The sequence below is a fragment of the Stegostoma tigrinum genome, chromosome 29 (assembly GCF_030684315.1).
Source record: "Stegostoma tigrinum isolate sSteTig4 chromosome 29, sSteTig4.hap1, whole genome shotgun sequence".
NCBI classification, from domain to species: Eukaryota; Metazoa; Chordata; class Chondrichthyes; order Orectolobiformes; family Stegostomatidae; genus Stegostoma; species Stegostoma tigrinum.
Window position 1 is genome coordinate 40,763,954 of NC_081382.1, and position 19,422 is coordinate 40,783,375.

The window sequence follows — 19,422 nt, forward strand, 5'->3', positions numbered from 1 at the left end:
TGACAGCATCCGTGGAGAGAAATGGGAAGGGTCACTCAACCTGAGACGTTAAGTCCGATTTCTCTCCACAGGTGCTGCCAGACCTGCTGAGCTTTTGCAGCAACTTCTATTTTTTGTTTCCGATTTCCAGAATCTGCAGTTTTACTTAAGAATCCTTTATGTCTCAATGAGGTCACCTCTCATTCTTGTAGACTTCAGTGAATGGAGTACTGACCTATTTAACCGTTGCTCATTTGACAATGCTTCCATACTCCACACACAACGTGTGGTAAAGTCAACATCCTTCCATCCACTTCATGGTCAAAGCTGCCCTTGATCTATTCCTTGACAGATGGCTGTCTTGTTTAGAGAAACTCAGAATACTGGCCAGCCAGGAGCTACGCATCATCAAACTTTCTGCATGTGGTATACGTTGCTGTGACCATGTGAAATTTGGCATTCTTGCACTTGTCCTGATGAGTGCAAGACAACATGTTTCGACAATCTGCCTCAATATGCAGTGGATGACTCAGTTAACCATCTTTTCGTTCCCTCCATTTCCAATACCCTTATGATAAATAAGCAAATGTTTTCAAAGGGAAGGGAAAACGACTTTTCTTTTGTTTTTTTTGACTGTTTGATTTTTCATTGTTGTGTAGCACTATAAGTGTCGATGAGTTTAAACAGGAGGCTCCAGAGAGTAGGCAAACCAAGATGCAGTTACTCAGAGATAACGGGAACTGCAGATGCTGGAGAATCCAACATAATAAAGTGTGTGAGAGATAATGGGAACTGCAGATGGTGGAGAATTCCAAGATAATAAAACGTGAGGCTGGACGAACACAGCAGGCCAAGCAGCATCTCAGGAGCACAAAAGCTGACGTTTCGGGCCTAGACCCTTCATCAGAGAGGGGGATGGGGAGAGGGAACTGGAATAAATAGGGAGAGAGGGGGAGGCGGACCGAAGATGGAGAGAAAAGAAGATAGGTGGGGAGGTAGGGAGGGGATAGGTCAGTCCAGGGAAGACGGACAGGTCAAGGAGGTGGGATGAGGTTAGTAGGTAGATGGGGGTGCAGCTTGGGGTGGGAGGAAGGGATGGGTGAGAGAAAGAACCGGTTAGGGAGGCAGAGACAGGTTGGGCTGGTTTTGGGATGCAGTGGGGGGAGGAGATGAACTGGGCTGGTTTTGGGATGCGGTGGGGGAAGGGGAGATTTTGAAGCTGGTGAAGTCCACATTGATACCATTGGGCTGCAGGGTTCCCAAGCGGAATGAGTTGCTGTTCCTGCAACCTTCGGGTGGCATCACTGTGGCACTGCAGGAGGCCCATGATGGACATGTCATCTAAAGGATGGGAGGGGGAGTTGAAACGGTTCACGACTGGGAGGTGCAGCCCAATGGTATCAATGTGGACTTCACCAGCTTCAAAATCTTCCCTCCCCCCACTGCATCCCAAAACCAGCCCAGCCTGTCTCTGCCTCCCTAACCTGTTCTTTCTCTCACCCATCCCTTCCTCCCACCTCAAGCCGCATCGCCATTTCCTACCTACTAACCTCATCCCACCTCCTTGACCTGTCTTCCTTCCCCGGACTGACCTATCCCCTCCCTACCTCCCCACCTATCTTCTTCTCTCTCCATCTTCGGTCCGCCTCCCCCTCTCTCCCTATTTATTCCAGAACCCTCACCCCATCCCCCTCTCTGATGAAGGGTCTAGGCCCGAAACGTCAGCTTTTGTGCAGTTATTCATCTGTATTGACTGCAGATAGTGAAGGAAAGCTCAAAGTGATTCACTCAAAAGTGTCCAAAATTCAGTTCACAGGACCACCTCATCTCCTAAATATTAAGTGACTCACCTGGTAATAAAATTAAGCAATTGATCAATGATAAGAAGCCTAGATTCTGGATCCTGTACCAGTATTTGATGGAATAACTTGCAAAGCACATCTAGGCACGCAGTGAGCAGATGAGTCAGAGCTGTCATTCCGCATAATTCAGGTCAAATCTCAGATACCAATTAAATACCCAATACCTTTCATTGTCATTAATGAAGACAACATACTTCATGAATTAACATCACTGTCACTGCAATAAAACCCTGGAACATCCTTACGCCCCAAAGGACAGCGAGGATTCAGGAAGGTAGTTCTCCAACATCTTCTCCTGGGTAATTAGGGATATGCAGTAAACACGGATCTAACCAGCAATGGCCACATCCCAATTAAAAAATTAAAAGAAACACTGACCAGTTGACGCTACAGTGCATTGGGGGACACACATACAAGCAGAATACTGCAGGGGGAGCCAGAAATATATAAGAACTGGAAAACCTCAACAGGTCTGGCAGTGTTTGTGGAAAAGGAAACACAGTTAACAATGCATAGAATCCCCACAGTGGGGAAGCAGGCCATTCAGTCCATCAGGTGCACATTGATCCTCTAAACAGCATCCCATCCAAACCCACCTTATTCCTGTAATCCCACATTTCCCATGGTTAACCCACTTAACCAGCACATCCCTGGGCACTACGGGACAATTTCCCATGGCCAATCCACCCCAAACTGCACATCTTTGGACTATGGGAGGAAACTCACGCAGGCTCGGAGAGAATGTGCAAACTCCACTCAGACAGTTGAGTGAGGCTGGAAGCAAACCCAGGTCCCTGGCGCTGTGAGGCAGCGCTAACTGGTGTTAACCAAAGAATCACTGGGCCACCCTGAATTTCAGGTCAATTCACTGGAACGGAGGGATGACAGAAAATGCAAGTATCTTTAAGACACTAGAAGGAGAGGAAACAGGGAGAATGAAAACGAACAAAACCAAATACTGCACAGGCTGATGATCTGAAATGAAAACAGAAACTCAGCAAGTCTGGCAGCATCACTGACAAGATTGCAACAAAGAAAACAAAACTATCAATTTATGTAAGTTACTGTTGTTGTGAAGTCAGGTAGGGTATTTGTGGATTGGGTGCCAGGATGTTAAAATTGGGTGTGTGTAAAAGGCTGGGTGGGGGGAGGGAAGCATTGCGTGGTCCCTTTAAAAGACTGCGTTTTGTTTTTATGCTTGGAGATGTGTGAGCAGCTTGAAAGTTTGCAAGTTGCAAGAGCACCTGAATTGAAACATTACACAAAGGCTATACGGTTAGCAGGGCAAGCACCAAGACAACAGGTTTTTGAATTTAGCCAATCAATCTGAACCAGGCACTTAGATACCAATAACCTATCAAATTTGAATCTGACGGTTTTGACAGTATGGGACCAATTCTATTGTAAAGAAATGTCATCAGGGGTATAAAAGAAGGGGGCAGTTGGAAAGTCAGCACAGCTAACTGCCATCTGCTAGCAATAACACTCTTACAGAAAGCACCATCTATTCACAATGGTGCCACGACACTCCTAGCTAAACTTCCTGACAGAAGAATCGACAGAGAAGAAACAGAACATTCCAGAAGATGTAACCTGGATATAATTTCGAGAGGCTAAATTCTATTGTTTTGTTATATAAGTGGCACTTGTATTTATTGGAACAGCACACCATTAGAATCTTGCGTTATTTGGGAACAGTTGGCAATTAGAATGGATTTGTTCAGTTGTTGATAGTTTAGGTAATTTGCCCACCATTAGAGTCAGTCAAATAAATTGTTACTTGTTGATTGTAAAGTGAGTGTCAGGGATTTATTTGATTTAATCACGAGATAGTGCTGAAAGTCAGGTTACAGCCCCTTTTAACAGATTACAGGGGGAGGTTCTCCTGTTGGGCGTTTCGGTTTTAGTTCTGGCGGGGGGGGAGGTCAACCTCCACTTTACAATTCTGTTGACATTTCAGAGTCATTCCCTATGTATAGCATAGTCGCTGTTGCCGAACTTTCAATATTACAACTACTAGTGATTCCAAACATTCAGACGTGTTCTCCAACTTCCTTGTCTTGGCTGCCTAACTTCACGGTCCATCTCCATGTCAAATTTCAGTGAAAGTGGCCACCAACGGTTCAGTATAGGAATTGCAGCCCTCCAATGCCTCACCTCCCACTCCAACAACATGTCTGTAACCTCCTCCCGCTCTACAATTCTCCATGTCTGTACTCATCCAATTCTGCCATTTGCTTATTGAGTTCAATCGCTCCACTATTGGTGGCAACAATCCAACTGCTGATACCCCATGCAGTCTGGAGTTCTCTCCCTGAAGCTCTCTTTTCTACCCCCTTCGCACCAGTGACCGGGAGACCAATCTCTAAAAGATGCAGAAAGATGCGGGGAAAATCTGTCAACACTTCATGAAGGCAGAATTTATGGCCAACACAAAAATTTGTAGCGTGGTAATTAATGAGGAGAGCCATAAATTGCAGGGGGATGTTAATGGACTGATCAGTTGGGCAGAGAAGTGGCGAATTCAACCCAGAAAAGTGTGAAGAATGCACTTATAGAGGGCTATCAAGGCAAAGGATTACAACGTACATGGCTGTGCCCTGGAAAGTACGTAAGATCAGAAGAGCCTTGATGTGCAGATCCACTGAGTCCTGAAGGTAGCAGGGCAGGCAGATAGGGTGGGTAAGGATGCAAATGGAATATCTGCCTTATTAGCTGAGGCACAGAGTGCTGGAGCTTTAAGTAACAGCGATACAAAACCCTGGTTCGGCCACATCTGGAGTATTGCGTTGAGTTCTGGTCACCTCATTTCAGCAAAGATGTGGAACTGTTGGAAAAAGGTGCAGAGGAGATTTATCAGGATGTTGCCTAGAATTGAGAGAAGGTCTTGAGAAAAGGTTGAGAGAGCTAGGATTTTTCTTTTTAGGACAAAGGATGAGAGGTGACTTGACAGAGGCGTACAAAATGATCAGAGGTACAGATAGAGTGGACAGCCAGAGATTTTTTCCTAGGGTGGAGGTAGCTATTACGACGGGACATAGTTTTAAAGTGAGTGGAGGTAGATATAGGGGAGAGGTAGGTTCTTTACTCAGAGCGGTTAGGGCGTGGAGTCGGCCTCATTGGGGCGTTTAAATGGCTATTAGATAAGCACATGGACAATAATATAACATAGGGGTGGAGGTTAGATAGCCATTAGGTTTAGGGTAAAAGCTTGGCACAACATTGTGGGCTGAAGGGCCAGTTCTGAGCCGTACTGTTCTATGTTCAATGCTCTAAACACTGGTTAGAGCACAAGTAGAGCACTGTGTGCCGTTATGGTCACTGCATTATGGAAAGGATGTGACTGCACGAGGGAAAGTGCAAAGGGCTAGTGAGTCTGGATATGAGGCCAGGTTGGAGAGGCTGGGGTTGCTTTCCTTGGAGCAGTGCAGGTTGAGTGGGGACTTGACAGACGTATAAAATTATAAGGAGCACAGATAGGGTGGGTAGGAAGGAACGTTTTCAAAAGCAGAGGGGTCAATAACCATGGGATAGATGGCTAAGAGGAGTGTTCAGGAGAATCATTTTTACTTAGAGGGTGGCTGGAGTCTGGAACTTGCTGCCTAAATAGGGGTTGAGTCAGAAACTCCACAGTACTTAGATACTCACTTGCATTGCTATAGCATCCAGGCCTATGGGCCAAGAACTGGGCAATGAGATTAGTGGTCAAATATTTGTTTACCAGTACACACATGATATGCTGAATGGTCTCCTTCTGTGCTGTAAATGTCTATGAGTCTAACTGTAAGATTTCTATTATGTTGCCACTTTTGAAACTGTTTTATCTCAAACCCTAAATTACAAGTAAACATGACTGCTACTCGGACTCTGATCAAGGAGGTATGTTTCTGAAGGAGTGTTCTCTGGGGCAAAAAGGATGCAGTGAGCAAAATTCAGAAAACAATTTTACCACAACAGTCACTGTGAATTTCAGGAAAATAGTCAATTTTAAATCAATATCTGATCACTTAAATGAGTAACTAGTTAAAAAAAAGACCAATAGAAAGTGCCAACCAGCACAGCTAACAAAATAAAGCTTTCCTGTGTTTTTGTATAAGAGGGAGAACTAGAGAAGATGCAGAATAAAGTGAAGGGAAGAGAGACAGGGAGAGAAAGGAGAGCAAGAGTGAGAGAGAGCACAAGAGACAGAGAAAGGACGGGGGGGTCAGAGGGAAGAGAGCAGGAGAGTGTGGGAGAGGAGGGGTGAAGAGAAAGACTAAGTACTGACTATCAGGGAGGGGGTTGGAGACCGGAGCTAAGCTAAGGAGTTGGATTCAGCAAATGGTGACCTTAGTTTGGCCAAATGCTTGAATTGGACTTAGTGAAACACACCTGAAAGTGGGTCACCTTCACCAGGGGTCTTCCTCCTCTCCCAGCATGTCTTATGGATAAGGTTTCTGTAGGGTGGAGGGTGGGAGGGTGTCTGGCTGAATTCTACCTAATCAATATCCCAGTCACTTGTTACACTCCCACACATCTCCCACTCCCCCGGCCACATACTCTTGGCCCACCTGCCTCTCACCAAACATCTAACGGCCATTCGGCCCAACCCTCAGCTACTTTCCCTGATGGGCCTGACAGTATTCACATTCCTCCCCAAAACAGTATCTTTCTGAAAGCCTCCCACAGTTTTCATGCAGCTGTCTCCCCAGCCCAGGTCCAGGCCTCAGGCAGAATGAAACCACTTCAGCTGTGCTGCTCAGTTCTTCGCCAACGCTATTCTGTTTCTCGCCAGCATCCGCTGCTAATTAGGTTCATTGGTGGGGAACTTATCAGAAACCTCTGACTGGAGATGCAGTTCCTGTAAAAACTTTCCAACTACAATTACCCATTTTTGGAATTACAGCTCAGCTCAGGACCCCTGAGCCAGTGCTTGCTTCAGGGAGACACTGCTCCTGGGTGGGCTGTATCAAAGCAAATAATAATGCATCCAAAAATTCTGGTATTTTGTTTTCACGTAAAGTGGAACTTAAGAGGCAAGGATGAAGTGAGCTGCTTTCTGTCAACTTAACATTACCTTTCCTTAGCTTGGCCATGTGATTTCTACTGGATTTGTAGAGCTGCTGGATGATAAAGGCAATACTTAGATTATGTTCATCTTAGACTAAATGTTTACTTTTTGATGGATGCTGAAGAGCTCACACCCATTTTTGTACAATACTGAGAGCTCCAATCTTTTCACTATATTTATTTATTCATGCCCAACCTCCAAGGACTGACTCAACATTCAAGGTTCATTAATCTTTACGCAACTCAGATTTTACTGTAACTGATCACATGCATGTTAAACAGAACTTTAATGGGCAGTCATAGTGAGTACAGTACAAAGACACAATCTATACGCATATTTAACAGTGATACGCAAGACATTTCACGTACACTATCTGTATTCCTGATTTTATTGCCTTCTGTGTAAACCTCTAATTAGAGCAAAGCAAGGCTAGGTTTGAAATTCTACACACTGGTTGCAATCGCATGTGGAACGGTCACTGCAAACCCGAAGTTCAAACTTAGTTCATTGGTCCAGTACAATAAAAAAAAACTCAATAAAGGCAATCAACTAATTCACAGAAACGTGGGTTGCAGTTTCTTTGGAACAGGATTGAAAGTAGTGTACACGTATTTTCAGATCAATGAATTGGATGGACCATGAATGCCAGTCTTAAAGAGGTTCCTTTGTGCTGAGGCAAGAATGGCAGTAGCAGTGTTAAACTCTCATTGAGAGCTCTTCTGCCATAAGGCACTAAAGCTAACACAACAAGGAGCTGCCAAAACTGATCACAATTTGGTTGTTAGAAGTAACTATAATACTTAAATGTCGTAACAATCTGGCTCATACTATAATGATATATACACTAGAATACTGTAATATCTTCAGGTATTAATATTTGCCTTACAAAACAGGAACAGGCATCTGCAGTCCTGGACATTCCTTTGTGCCCAGTATTAGCATTAGGCACCACAAGGTAAACACACATTACTATGTCTGATGCACAGTAGAGCTCTCCATACTTCATGGTAAAGCAGTATCCCATCTGCATCAGAAGGCTACTTCACAGCACCAATACAAGCAAATTATTAACTGTCAACAATCTTTCCTATTTGCCTGATGACAAAATTATCATAAGTTTATGTAAACTGTAATCTTTTAAAGTGCCTAGATTTCAAAGTTAGAGCTCAAACCTATCTTACAGTGAGTTTGCTGTCTTTTGCTTCAGATCGATGCTACCGCCTGCGTATGAGAATATCCCAGTTGTCTTTCCAGCGCAAGCCAGTTAACTCAGCTGCTGAAAGAGCTGGACACCCATAGGTGAGGGGACTAAAAGTCTGATACACCAAGTAGACGGAGGAGATCCATGCTAGGACCACGGCATTGAAGGTGTTTCTAGAGATAGAAGATCTGAAATTGGAACAGAAGTAGTTCAGTATTTTGTACAAGTTAATGCTAGATTAGATTCACAGATGTGCAGAAATGAAAAGATCTGTCTTGCTGCTAAGTAGTTCATTGAAAATGCAATGAACTCTTGGGAAGATACAGTTCACAGGATTAGTATACTTTTCTTCAGAATAGTTGTGCACTGTATATACCTGAGGATGTGATTGTGGATGTGCTCAAGAACGATGGGCAATAAAAGGATTTTGAAGGTGAGGCCAGGCAGGTAATGATACAGAAAGAGCGTTTTCTCCATCAAGAAAAATGGCACATAATTAACAGTCCATCCTCCAACACAGATGGCCCCAGCCAGAACGAAATGCTCCCAGGAATCTATTAGAGACAATAGGAACATTCAAATTATAACAGCAGTAGTAAGATACTAGGCACATCATATATTGAGTAGTTATTTATGAGATGATACTAATACTTTATCAATTGGAACCAGTACCAGTAAATCAAAACTTGGACGTTTCAACACAAATAGTTTTGAACAAGCTTCCTATGTAGGATACATATGAAATGCATTCAAACTACTTAAATGGAAATATGTAAGTAGTAAAAATAAGTGCCCTTTGAAAGATTGCTTGGTTGCATTCGGCACTCTCTTGCTTGTCCCACAAACTCCATTAAATAAACATTGTGATGGGAGAACACATGCATAATGTCTTCTTTCATCTGTGCACAAACGGTCAGTAGTCAAGTCAAGAAGCATCTACTATAAAATGATAAAGTCATAGAATCCTTACAGTGTGGAAATAGGCCCTTCAGCCCAATCAGTCCACACCAAACCTCAGAGTATTCCACCCAGACCCACCCCCTTGTGTAGCCCACCTACTCTACACATCCCCGAACGCTACAGGCAATTTAGCACGGCCAATCCTCCTAACTGGCACATTTTCGGACTGTGGGAGGAAACCCACATAGACACGGGGAGAATGGGCAAACTCCACACAATCAGTCCCGAGGCTGGAATCGAACTCAGGTCCCTGGCGCTGTGAGGCAGCGGTGCTAACCACTGAGCCACCGTGCCACCCCTGAATCATTACAGCTCACAACTCATTGCCCAAAGACCTAGACATTGACCTACACATACATCACAATTGTTGTAGATCGAACTGACAAGTTAACTGTAGCCTCCACTGGCATAGTCATACTGTAAAAACTACAGGGCAAAAACCAAAACAAGAAAATTCAGAGAATTTCAATATATGTCTGGAAATACAACAGCCCATCTGCTTTAGAGGTTGAAAAAAACAAGAAAAGGATGCTAATGCTCCTTAGTAACAAATTATTACACACAGGCTATTAAGAGTCAACCAAAGTGTGGAGGTAGAGTGACATGAGTCAGACTGAATGCTCCTGAGATGCTGCTTGGCCTGCTGTGTTCATCCAGCTCCACACTTTGTTATCTCAGATTGAATAGAGATGCTTAATTCCCTTCAGTCAGAGACATTTGTTTTAACTTCGAAACACCAGCATTCAGTTGCTTATTTCAGATTCAATGAACACACTTTTCCAACTTGCAATGGTGGCTTTAGAACTCAGGATCATTCAGTTGTTCATACAAAGTGACTGTTCTAAGCCAAACTAACGAAATGTTTTATACATTGAGGCAGATTGGTGCATGCAGTCCATTGTTTTTCAGTTGGGATACTGGAGCTACTCTAAAACAGGCACTTTCCTTGTCCTGCAACAAAATGGCTTAACAAAGCTGTAATTTTTTTTTCTTTATTCAATCATGGGATGGGGGCATCGCTGGCCAGGCAGCATTTATTGCACATCCCTAATTGTCCAGAGGACAATTACGACTCAACCACATTGCTGTGGGTCTGGAGTCACATGTAGGCCAGACCAGGTAAGGATGGCGGTTTCCTTCCCTAAAGGACACCAGTGAGCCAGATGGGTTTTTCCAACAATCAACAATGGATTCATGGTCATCATTAGACTTAGTTCCAGATATTTAGTGAATTCAAATTCTACCATCTGCCATGGCAGGATTTGAACTCAGGTCCCCAAAACATTATCTGGGTCTCTGGATTAACTGTCCAGTGATAATACCACTAGGCCATCGTGACAACTAAAATCCTAATAGGCATAACCAACAACGTGGCTGCTTCCCAGTCAGGCCGTACTGCAGTGTGCCAGACAACAGGCTCCCAAAGAGATGGTAAAGTGAGGCCCCATGTGCCACCACAAGTGGATTGCAAGCCACTGTTCAAAAGAACAAAGGGTCTCCCTCATGACCTGACCACCACTTATTCCTCAACATCACAAAACAGGTCACCTTCTGAGCATTATTGTTACTTGTGGGCCCTTGCTTGGCGAAAATTGGTTGTTGCCTCACTTACATTCTCACAGTGGCTATACTTCAAATGTACTTTGCAGCTGAAATGCAATTTTGGGATTTTTCTGAGGTCATGCAAAGTGCTGTGCAAGTTCTTTCATACTTACATGTTTGTAAGACCGATTGTATGCATCAAGTGTTGGAACAGCTAAAACATGTTTTGCATTTAATCTTAAATACACGTAATAAGAAACTGTTAACTGAGCCAGTTACCTTCTGAGATAGTGTAGATTCTCCTATGCTGCCTCAGCAGATGCCAGAGGAAAAGCACCAGATAAACAAGAAGTCCAGCAGTTGCAGATGACCACGTTATAATATTCCCAATCAGCTGGATTTGTGCCTGTGGAGCAAGTTTCAACATTCAAAAGGGAAAGAAGCCCTAACATTTCAACATAATGAGACTTTCCATGCCCCTGAAATTGTAGTTGATTTTTTTTTAAAGAGTAGAGTAAAAAGATATTTGCTGAATTATAATCTATTAATTCAAATCAAAGATACTTCCTAGATAACAAAGTGTAGGGCTGGATGAGCACAGCAGGCCAAGCAGCATCTTAGGAGCACAAAAGCTGACATTTCGGTAGGCCCGAAACGTCAGCTTTTGTGCTCCTAAGATGCTGCTTGGCCTGCTGTGTTCATCCAGCCCCATGCTTTGTTATCTTGGATTCTCCAGCATCTGCAGTTCCCACTATCTCAGATCACAAAGATACTTCCTGTTCTGTTGTATTTTAATCACTTCATTCCAACTAGCAGATAACAATTTTTTTCTTTTTTGCAAAGCAAAAGATGTAAAGTTAACTGGAGCGGATGAAACTGGACATCCAGTGATTTGGTATAAACGTGCCCTGGTCTAGCTATGGCAGGACTTGATTCTGCCATTTTCCTGCTGGTAAACTCCAGAGGTCAGTTAAATTATTAAGGAAATTACTAAGTGTAAACAAAGGCGCCTAGCCAATGGAATTCCTGATTATTGCCACCCTGCTGCTCACTGGACACACAGGAATACTGTCACACTTCACACACTACCAGAGTCCAAATTTCCTACCTTTTTGAGGTAGTTACGGGATGACATTGATGGCAGCGCATTGTTCTTCTCTATCTAGACATGGCATGCAATGTGAGCAGAACAACAATTTGCATCCACTTCAGTAGCAAATTCTCAAAGATTTCTTTTTGCTTCGAGTTTGAACCTGCTCTCCCAATATAAAGTGCTCACCAACAAGTCTGCACTGGTGTTCTACACCAGAATTCAGCAATTCTTCTCTTAACAGCAGAACTGGTAGGCAAATCCCAAAAAGTACAAATGAGAGTTGAAACATCAACTGCACATTTTTATAGCAATAACATAAATATTGCTAAATTTGATCATTACATTGGTGCTAGGATGGAGCCAATAGGCAATATTGGTGTCCATGTTTATCCATTCCAGAGGGGTCGAGCTGTACTTGTGTTCAGTCTCTTCACTCTTCAACATCATCATCTTCAGCTGAAGAAAACACAAGAAGCTCACATTACACTGAAGGTACAGCACAGAAATAAAGCGGTCTTTGCCCAAATTTATGCTTCACGTGAAGCTGTCCCACCCCTCTTCATCTCACTCAGTCAGTTTATCCGTCTCAATCTTTTCATCTTTACATTTTTATCGACTTCCCTTAAATAAATTCTTCACTGTTCACCTCAACCACATGCTGTGCTTGCAAGCTCCACGATCTAACTACTCCCTGGGTAAAGAAGTTTCTCCTGAATTCGCTGATGGATTCATGAACGTATACATTTTATTATCTTGTCAGGTCTTCCTTCATAACATCAACAAGTCTTTGAATTCAGTATAACTTTTTCAAGTTCTTTAACATTTGTATTTTCCTTTTTACCTTCTTCATCAAGGGACAACTGAGGGACAGGCAACCTACATAAAATCACCTGCCAATGGCTCCAGGGAAAGCTGCAAGAGCATTAGGGATGATTCACTCTCCCTGTGGGAAGGTAGCCATTATAGACTGTTAGCTGTGGCTCACTGCACAATACATTCACCTCTGCATCAGGGTTGGGGGTTCAAGCCTGATTCTACAGATGTGACCACAAAACCTAGACTGACAGTTAAGCGCAGTACTGAGGGAGGCAATGAATTTTGAATGAGGTGTGAAACAAACACCCTTTATCCCCCACTTAGGGCAGGCACTTTACTAAAGAACAGCAGGTAGGTTCTCTTCAGAGCATGGTTCAACATATATATCTCATCCAATATAATTAAGACAAATTATTTAGCCATTATAACATTGCTATTTATGGGAGTTTTCAGTGTGCAATTAGGTGCTGGTTGTCCTACAGTACCACAGTGGCTACATTTCAAAGTTCTCCAGGACTCCCTGGGAGTGTGATAGGTGTTATATTAATACAAGTCTTTATTTTTTTTCATACCGAGATTGCAAGGTTGGATTACAAACACACCAAGGGAATCAAATAAATGAACCTGTGATTTAGCAAATTACAAATAAGAACATTAGAGTTCCAATTCCCTTCGGAACCTGTATATTTTGTTGAGCTTATCATTTGCAGAAGATAGTTTACAAAAAAACTCTACATTTCAGAGCTTGTACGCATTCTGCATTTACGAAAGCAATGGTGAGGGATAACTGACTCACTGAGCTAAAACGTTACATTCCCTTCTGATGATCATTTTATTTAAACTCAATAATTCAAAGGTAGCAGTGCAGCCTTGTTTGGTCTGCAAATGCAGTTAACGTTTTTGAGCACATACCCTTTAGTAAATTGCTTGAGTTATTCTTGCCTGAAAGCAGCACCCAATGCTTCACTGGCTTTTACATTCTTTTTCTATTAATGAAAGCCCAGGGATAAACTGAGGTTTCTCAGCTGACTATTAGCCTGTTGGGGGTTCAGCATTTGTAGCGCAAGGTGGCTGAAAACAGAAAGAAAGGCAGTGGAATATGAACAATTTCAGCTGACACCAGTTCATTCTAGTCTCTGACGTACCAGGTCTCACCTTACCCCACAAATCCGAGTCGAAGCCTATCCAAAATGTTTCCAAGTCTCCTTCCTGCTCAGTGCTTTAAATATGAATTCCATCCCCTTCCTGATCAAGGTCTCAGCAGTATCAAAGAGAGATACAATCAGCAAACATTGGTTGCAAGGTTTCTAGTCTTTGCTACCTGAAAGGCACCCGCTGCCTTGAAGTGGGAATAGAACAATTTCAGACTGGGACTGAAACTGAAGGTGCTTGTATCTTGAAGGAACCTCAATTTTCTCTCATGCAAGAGGTGGCATCGAGCAGAAAGGAGGATTTGAAGCCACATTTGGCGCTCAAATCATGTGGATACCTCTGAAGCACAATGAGTTGGAAAAATGATTTTCAAAAGCACTTTAAGGACACTGCTTGAACATCAAGCCTTAATTGTTGACCTCATCTTAGTATGTATTAGCCAGAATCCTGAAATCCTTGCTTATCTCCTGGGTTCAAATTTTAAGTGGCATTTCATAGAATCCCTTCAGTGTGGAAGAGGCCATTCAGTCCAACAAGTCAACACCAACTCCTGAGGAGCATCCCAACCAGATCCATCCCCCTTCCCTATCTCTGTAATCCGTGCATTTCCCATGGCTAACGCATCCAATCTACATATCTCTGTAGAAACCGGAGCACCCGGAGGAAACCCACGCAGACACGGGGAGAACATGTAATCACCATACAGACAGTTGCCCAAGGCTAGAATTGCACCAGAGGCAGCTGGCACTGTGAGAACCACCGAGCTACCATGCTCCCTTATTTAAATAGTAATGAATCAATATTGGGAGATAAGGAAATGGGAAACAGAAGTTCCTTGCAACAAATCCCTCTGTTAAATGGCAGGGCAATGACAGTCCTTGCTCAACAAGGTCAGGTCAACCCAGGGCGACGTTGGGGCCTCAGTACACTTCTGAAGTGCCCCCTCTACAGACTGAGTGACAGGTCACTCACTTTAAACTGAACAAATGAAAAGGTGGTCACTTGTCTTCAGGAATTTACATTCATAAACCAAAATAAATTGGAAGATCTGAGCAAGGAGAGCATAAGTATGCTTTTGTAATAATCATGTTTGAGATAGAAGGAAGTAGGAGGAAAAAAGTATCAGGGACACCTATAACGCCCTTGACTAGTACTTGGCAAGTATTGGTGAGAAGTAGATAAGAAGTAATCTAATGCTAGTCAAATACAGACAATTTCTGGTTGCATGATGCAACTAAGTGGGAATAGAAGGATAATCCAAAATTAATTGCAGAGACTAAAGATCTATCATTCAAAGGTACAGTCCAAGTACTACTTTAAACTCTTATATAATTACATCTGAAAAAAAATGTCACCAGGTTTGGACTGCCTACTTATTAAAAGACTCGATTATACTTATTCAGGTGTCTGTTTTATATCTGAGGTAGAGCACTTGCCTCTGCATTAAGAAGCTCATGGGTTCAAGTTCCATTCCAGAGTCTGGAGCTCTTAATCTCAACTGACACTTTTGCATACCACAGAGGGAATGCTGTAGAGCCAGAGATGCCGTTTTTCTGGAGGTTTGCTAAACTGAGACCCTGCTGCTATCTTGGACAAACATGAAAGATCCAACAACACTCCACAGAGAACAGTAGAAGAGTAAATCCCAGTGTTTGTTAATATTTATCTCCAAAGCTTATCACTGTAATACAGTACCGTGACCACAGTTGTTTGTGTAATTCTACTGTGCACAAACTGGCTGCATTTCCTAAGCAAGAATGATTACATTCATGAGTACTTCATTGTTTGGAAAGCACTTTGGGACATCCTGAAGTTATGAAAGGTACAATTTATTTTCTGCATTCTACCTAACACATAACCAAGTGAACTTCATAACATTGATGACGCCATTACTTGTAATTCCAGGAATTTAGCCATAAAGCTGATATTCTTGCTGACATCCATCTGTGCTGGAGTCTGAAGTTCTAGCTCTCTCTCCTTTTGCTCCTCACCTCAGGGGGAAAAAAAGACATAATTAGTTTTTAAAACGGCACCATTGTGGAATGTAAAAGTATGCAGAAATGCCAGAAGCTTTCAGTGGAAAATCCCTTTCCATTTGAGAAGGGTAGGTCGTGCCTCACAAACCTTATTGAGTTCTTTGAGAAGGTGACCAAACAGGTAGATGAGAGTAAACCAGTTGATGTGGTGTATATGGATTTCAGCAAGGCGTTCGATAAGGTTCCCCACAGTAGGCTATTGTACAAAATGCGGAGGAATGGAATTGTGGGAGATATAGCAGTTTGGATTGGAAATTGGCTTGCTGAAAGAAGACAAAGGGTGGTAGTTGATGGGAAATGTTCATCCTGGAGGCCAGTTACTAGTGGTGTACCACAAGGGTCGGTGTTGGGTCCACCGCTGTTTGTCATTTTTTATAAATGACCTGGATGAGGGCGTAGAAGGATGGGTTAGTAAATTTGCAGATGACACGAAGGTCGGTGGAGTTGTGGATAGTGATGAAGGATGCTGTAGGTTGCAGAGAGACATAGATAAGCTGCAGAGCTGGGCTGAGAGGTGGCAAATGGAGTTTAATGCAGACAAATGTGAGGTGATGCACTTTGGTAGGAGTAACTGGAAGGCAAAGTACTGGGCTAATGGTAAGATTCTTAGTAGCGTAGATGAGCAGAGAGATCTCAGTGTCCATGTACACAGATCCTTGAAAGTTGCCACCCAGGTTGACAGGGCTGTTAAGAAGGCATACAGTGTTTTAGCTTTTATTAATAGAGGGATCGAGTTCCGGAACCAAGAGGTTATGCTGCAGCTGTACAAAACTCTGGTGCGGCCGCACTTGGAGTATTGCGTACAGTTCTGGTCACTGCATTATAAGAAGGATGTGGAAGCTTTGGAAAGGGTGCAGAGGAGATTTACTAGGATGTTGCCCGGTATGGAGGGAAGGTTTTACGAGGAAAGGCTGAGGGACTTGAGGCTGTTTTCATGAGAGAGAAGAAGGTTGAGAGGTGACTTAATTGAAACATATAAAATAATCAGAGGGTTAGATAGGGTGGATAGGGAGAGCCTTTTTCCTAGGATGGTGACGGTGAGCACGAGGGGGCATAGCTTTAAATTGAGGGGTGAAAGATATAGGACAGATGTCAGAGGTAGTTTCTTTACTCAGAGAGCAGTAAAGGAATGGAACGCTTTGCCTGCAACGGTTGTAGATTCGCCAACTTTAGGTACATTTAAGTCGTCATTGGATGACCATATGGACGTACATGGAATAGTGTAGGTTAGATGGGCTTGAGATCGGTATGACAGGTCGGCGCAACATCGAGGGCCGAAGGGCTTGTACTGTGCTGTAACGTTCTATGTCCATTTCAAAGCTCATATTCCCAACTGTTACAGATCAACATATTTCACTTCTATCACTTTTGTTGACTAATATTTTAGAAAATAGTACATTTTAGTCATTACAGGGCAATCAAATTTTCAAACAGCATCACAAAAAGTGAAAATGTATTTTGCATTTTGATTTATTTTTCAGAAATCTGAAGACTGGCTTTCCAATAAGCCACTCTAAATTTTAACAGACTAGCGTTTGTAGAAAACTACGTCTTGGGTATCAGTCTGTTTGTTTATACATGGGATCCATGTGCCTTTCAGATCCACTGACCTGGTTGAAAGGCAGTAGTGAGATGGGGAGAAAACAGAAACAAAAGGGACACTTCCTAGCTTCAAAAAGGCTTTTATGGCTTTGCTATGAATTAATTTCCTGCTGCTGTATGGATTTGTCTACACCTTCAGGAAATGGTAAGGATGTAGGGAGGATTTAAGGGAATGGTGCCTCCAAGGCACAATTGGTCTTAGAAGTCAAAATTCCTCTTGTTTACAAGGGCCTAACTTCTTAACAAATTTATGCAAACACCAAATCTTACTCATTTCAACAACAGCTTACATGTCATTATACAGGAATATTGAAAATAGGAGCAATAGTAGGCTATTGGGCCCTTCAAGCCTGCTCCACCTTCAATATGATCATGGCTAATCTATTTATACAGCACCAGCAACATGGCTAAAAGTCCGATAGGGGAGTGGTCAAACAACATTTCTCACTGAACCACATGAGGGAACATTTGGGCAGACAAAAGCTTGGCCAAAAAGATAGCATTCAAATCTGCTGAAAGGAGGAAATCCAGACATTAGGGCTCAAGAAGCTGATAGCATAGTGATTAATGCAACAGTGATTAAAACTGGGAATGCCCACTGAGCTAGAATGAAAAAAAATGTCATCTCAGAGGACTGTGGACTTGAACAGCCTACAGAGGTAGAGAAGGTTTGACCACACAGGCATTAGGAAACAAGGATGGGAATTTTAATATCCCTACCTCTGACAACTTGGACTCCTTTTCATACCCTCAACGTCAAGTCTGTTTTTAACAGTCAACAAACAGCCTTACTTTTCCCATAACGGTGTTCCTCCACATTCCATGCCATGTTCTGGTGATAAACCTGGGAGCTTTTATCTCCAACGATCTCCAGCTGACGATACCCCCAATCCGGCAAAGCTGCACCACTAAGCTACAAGGGAAATTTTGCAATAAAAATTACCGGACTGAGAAATTTGAAAGTGGGGAATAGTTTAAAATAACACTGATCATAAAAATATCAATAATTTTTTATGAGAAGCTGAAAGGTAAATAAAGGCAGTGCCTTCCCAAATTAACCCAACAGCATTTGGGCTTTTAACAGATATCAGAGATGTCAGCTTTCTTCATCCCTTTAAAGGAGAAATACACTATTAATTAAAACTTAGAGGTGAACCTTTAAACACTTGGTTTCCTAATGCAAAACCTGGAGCTTCACTCCAAACTCAATGTTGCTATACTGAGCTTATACAGGCATTATAAGCTTATAGTGAGCTTATAAAAGCATTTAAACCACGTAGAGAAATATCAACTTTCTCTACCACAATTCATCTGACTCCCCAATGCTGCAGTCAAGGTAATGAAGCTAGAGTGGAGGGTATGAAGAAGGAGCCAACTGAACACCCCACCCCCTTTCTCCCCCACCCTGAACCCTATGATACCAACCTGAAATAACACCATTCTTCAACATTAATGGACCAATTAACACAGATGTGCAGCCTCATTTTAAAGAGCAGCAATATTTACATTCTAAGTCTGATCAATCCTTGAGATTCTGAAATTCTTTTACCATTTCCATCAAGTAACATAAAACATTTCATCTCTAACTAACAGAAACGCCTGCCAATGTAGTTAATTCAGCCACATTAGGGGCATTTAAACAGTCCTTGGATAAGCATATGGATGATGATGGGATAGTGTAGGGGGATGGGCTCAGATTAGTTCACAGGTCGGCGCAACATTGAGGACCGAAGGGCCTGTTCTGCACTGTATTGTTCTATGTTCTAAACCTTGCTACATATATTCTACACATGATAACTACCATTTGTTCACCAAAAATGATGTGAATTAATCAATGCAACTAACAGAAAGTTGAGATCTTGCCATCAAATGCCTGAATTATAGATAATTTGAATCATGGACCATTAAATGAACAGTAGTATCTATGCCAATTGAAAATCTCTATATGCCCAGTGGTAGGTAGCCTTTAAATATGTTCAGAAGACACCAGGGAGCACTGAATGCAGCAGATCAGAAGTATTTTTAAAAACTGGACCATTTTTATAAAGTTAAAAGATATTATAAAGTCATGTGGTGAATAAGAAGACTTAGAAATTACAACTGTAAAGCAATAATTACAATCGCATTGT

The 19,422-nt window shown here is 42.5% G+C and overlaps 1 protein-coding gene across 4 annotated transcripts in view; it reads right to left on the bottom strand.

The window, feature by feature from the left end:
- Positions 1-7,123: 7,123 nt before the first annotated feature.
- pomt1 (protein-O-mannosyltransferase 1) overlaps positions 7,124-19,422 on the bottom strand; it is a 42,729-nt gene continuing 30,430 nt past the window's right edge. For all 4 annotated transcript variants that reach the window (XM_048559020.2, XM_048559018.2, XM_048559019.1 and 1 more), the window contains 6 exons: positions 18,086-18,206; positions 15,549-15,646; positions 12,030-12,143; positions 10,874-11,000; positions 8,469-8,646; positions 7,124-8,280 (listed from right to left, as the gene is read on the bottom strand). In XM_048559020.2, the coding sequence (XP_048414977.1) occupies positions 8,106-8,280; positions 8,469-8,646; positions 10,874-11,000; positions 12,030-12,143; positions 15,549-15,646; positions 18,086-18,206 (813 nt within the window). In that variant the 3' untranslated portion in view covers positions 7,124-8,105. The remainder of the gene's footprint in view (positions 8,281-8,468; positions 8,647-10,873; positions 11,001-12,029; positions 12,144-15,548; positions 15,647-18,085; positions 18,207-19,422) is intronic.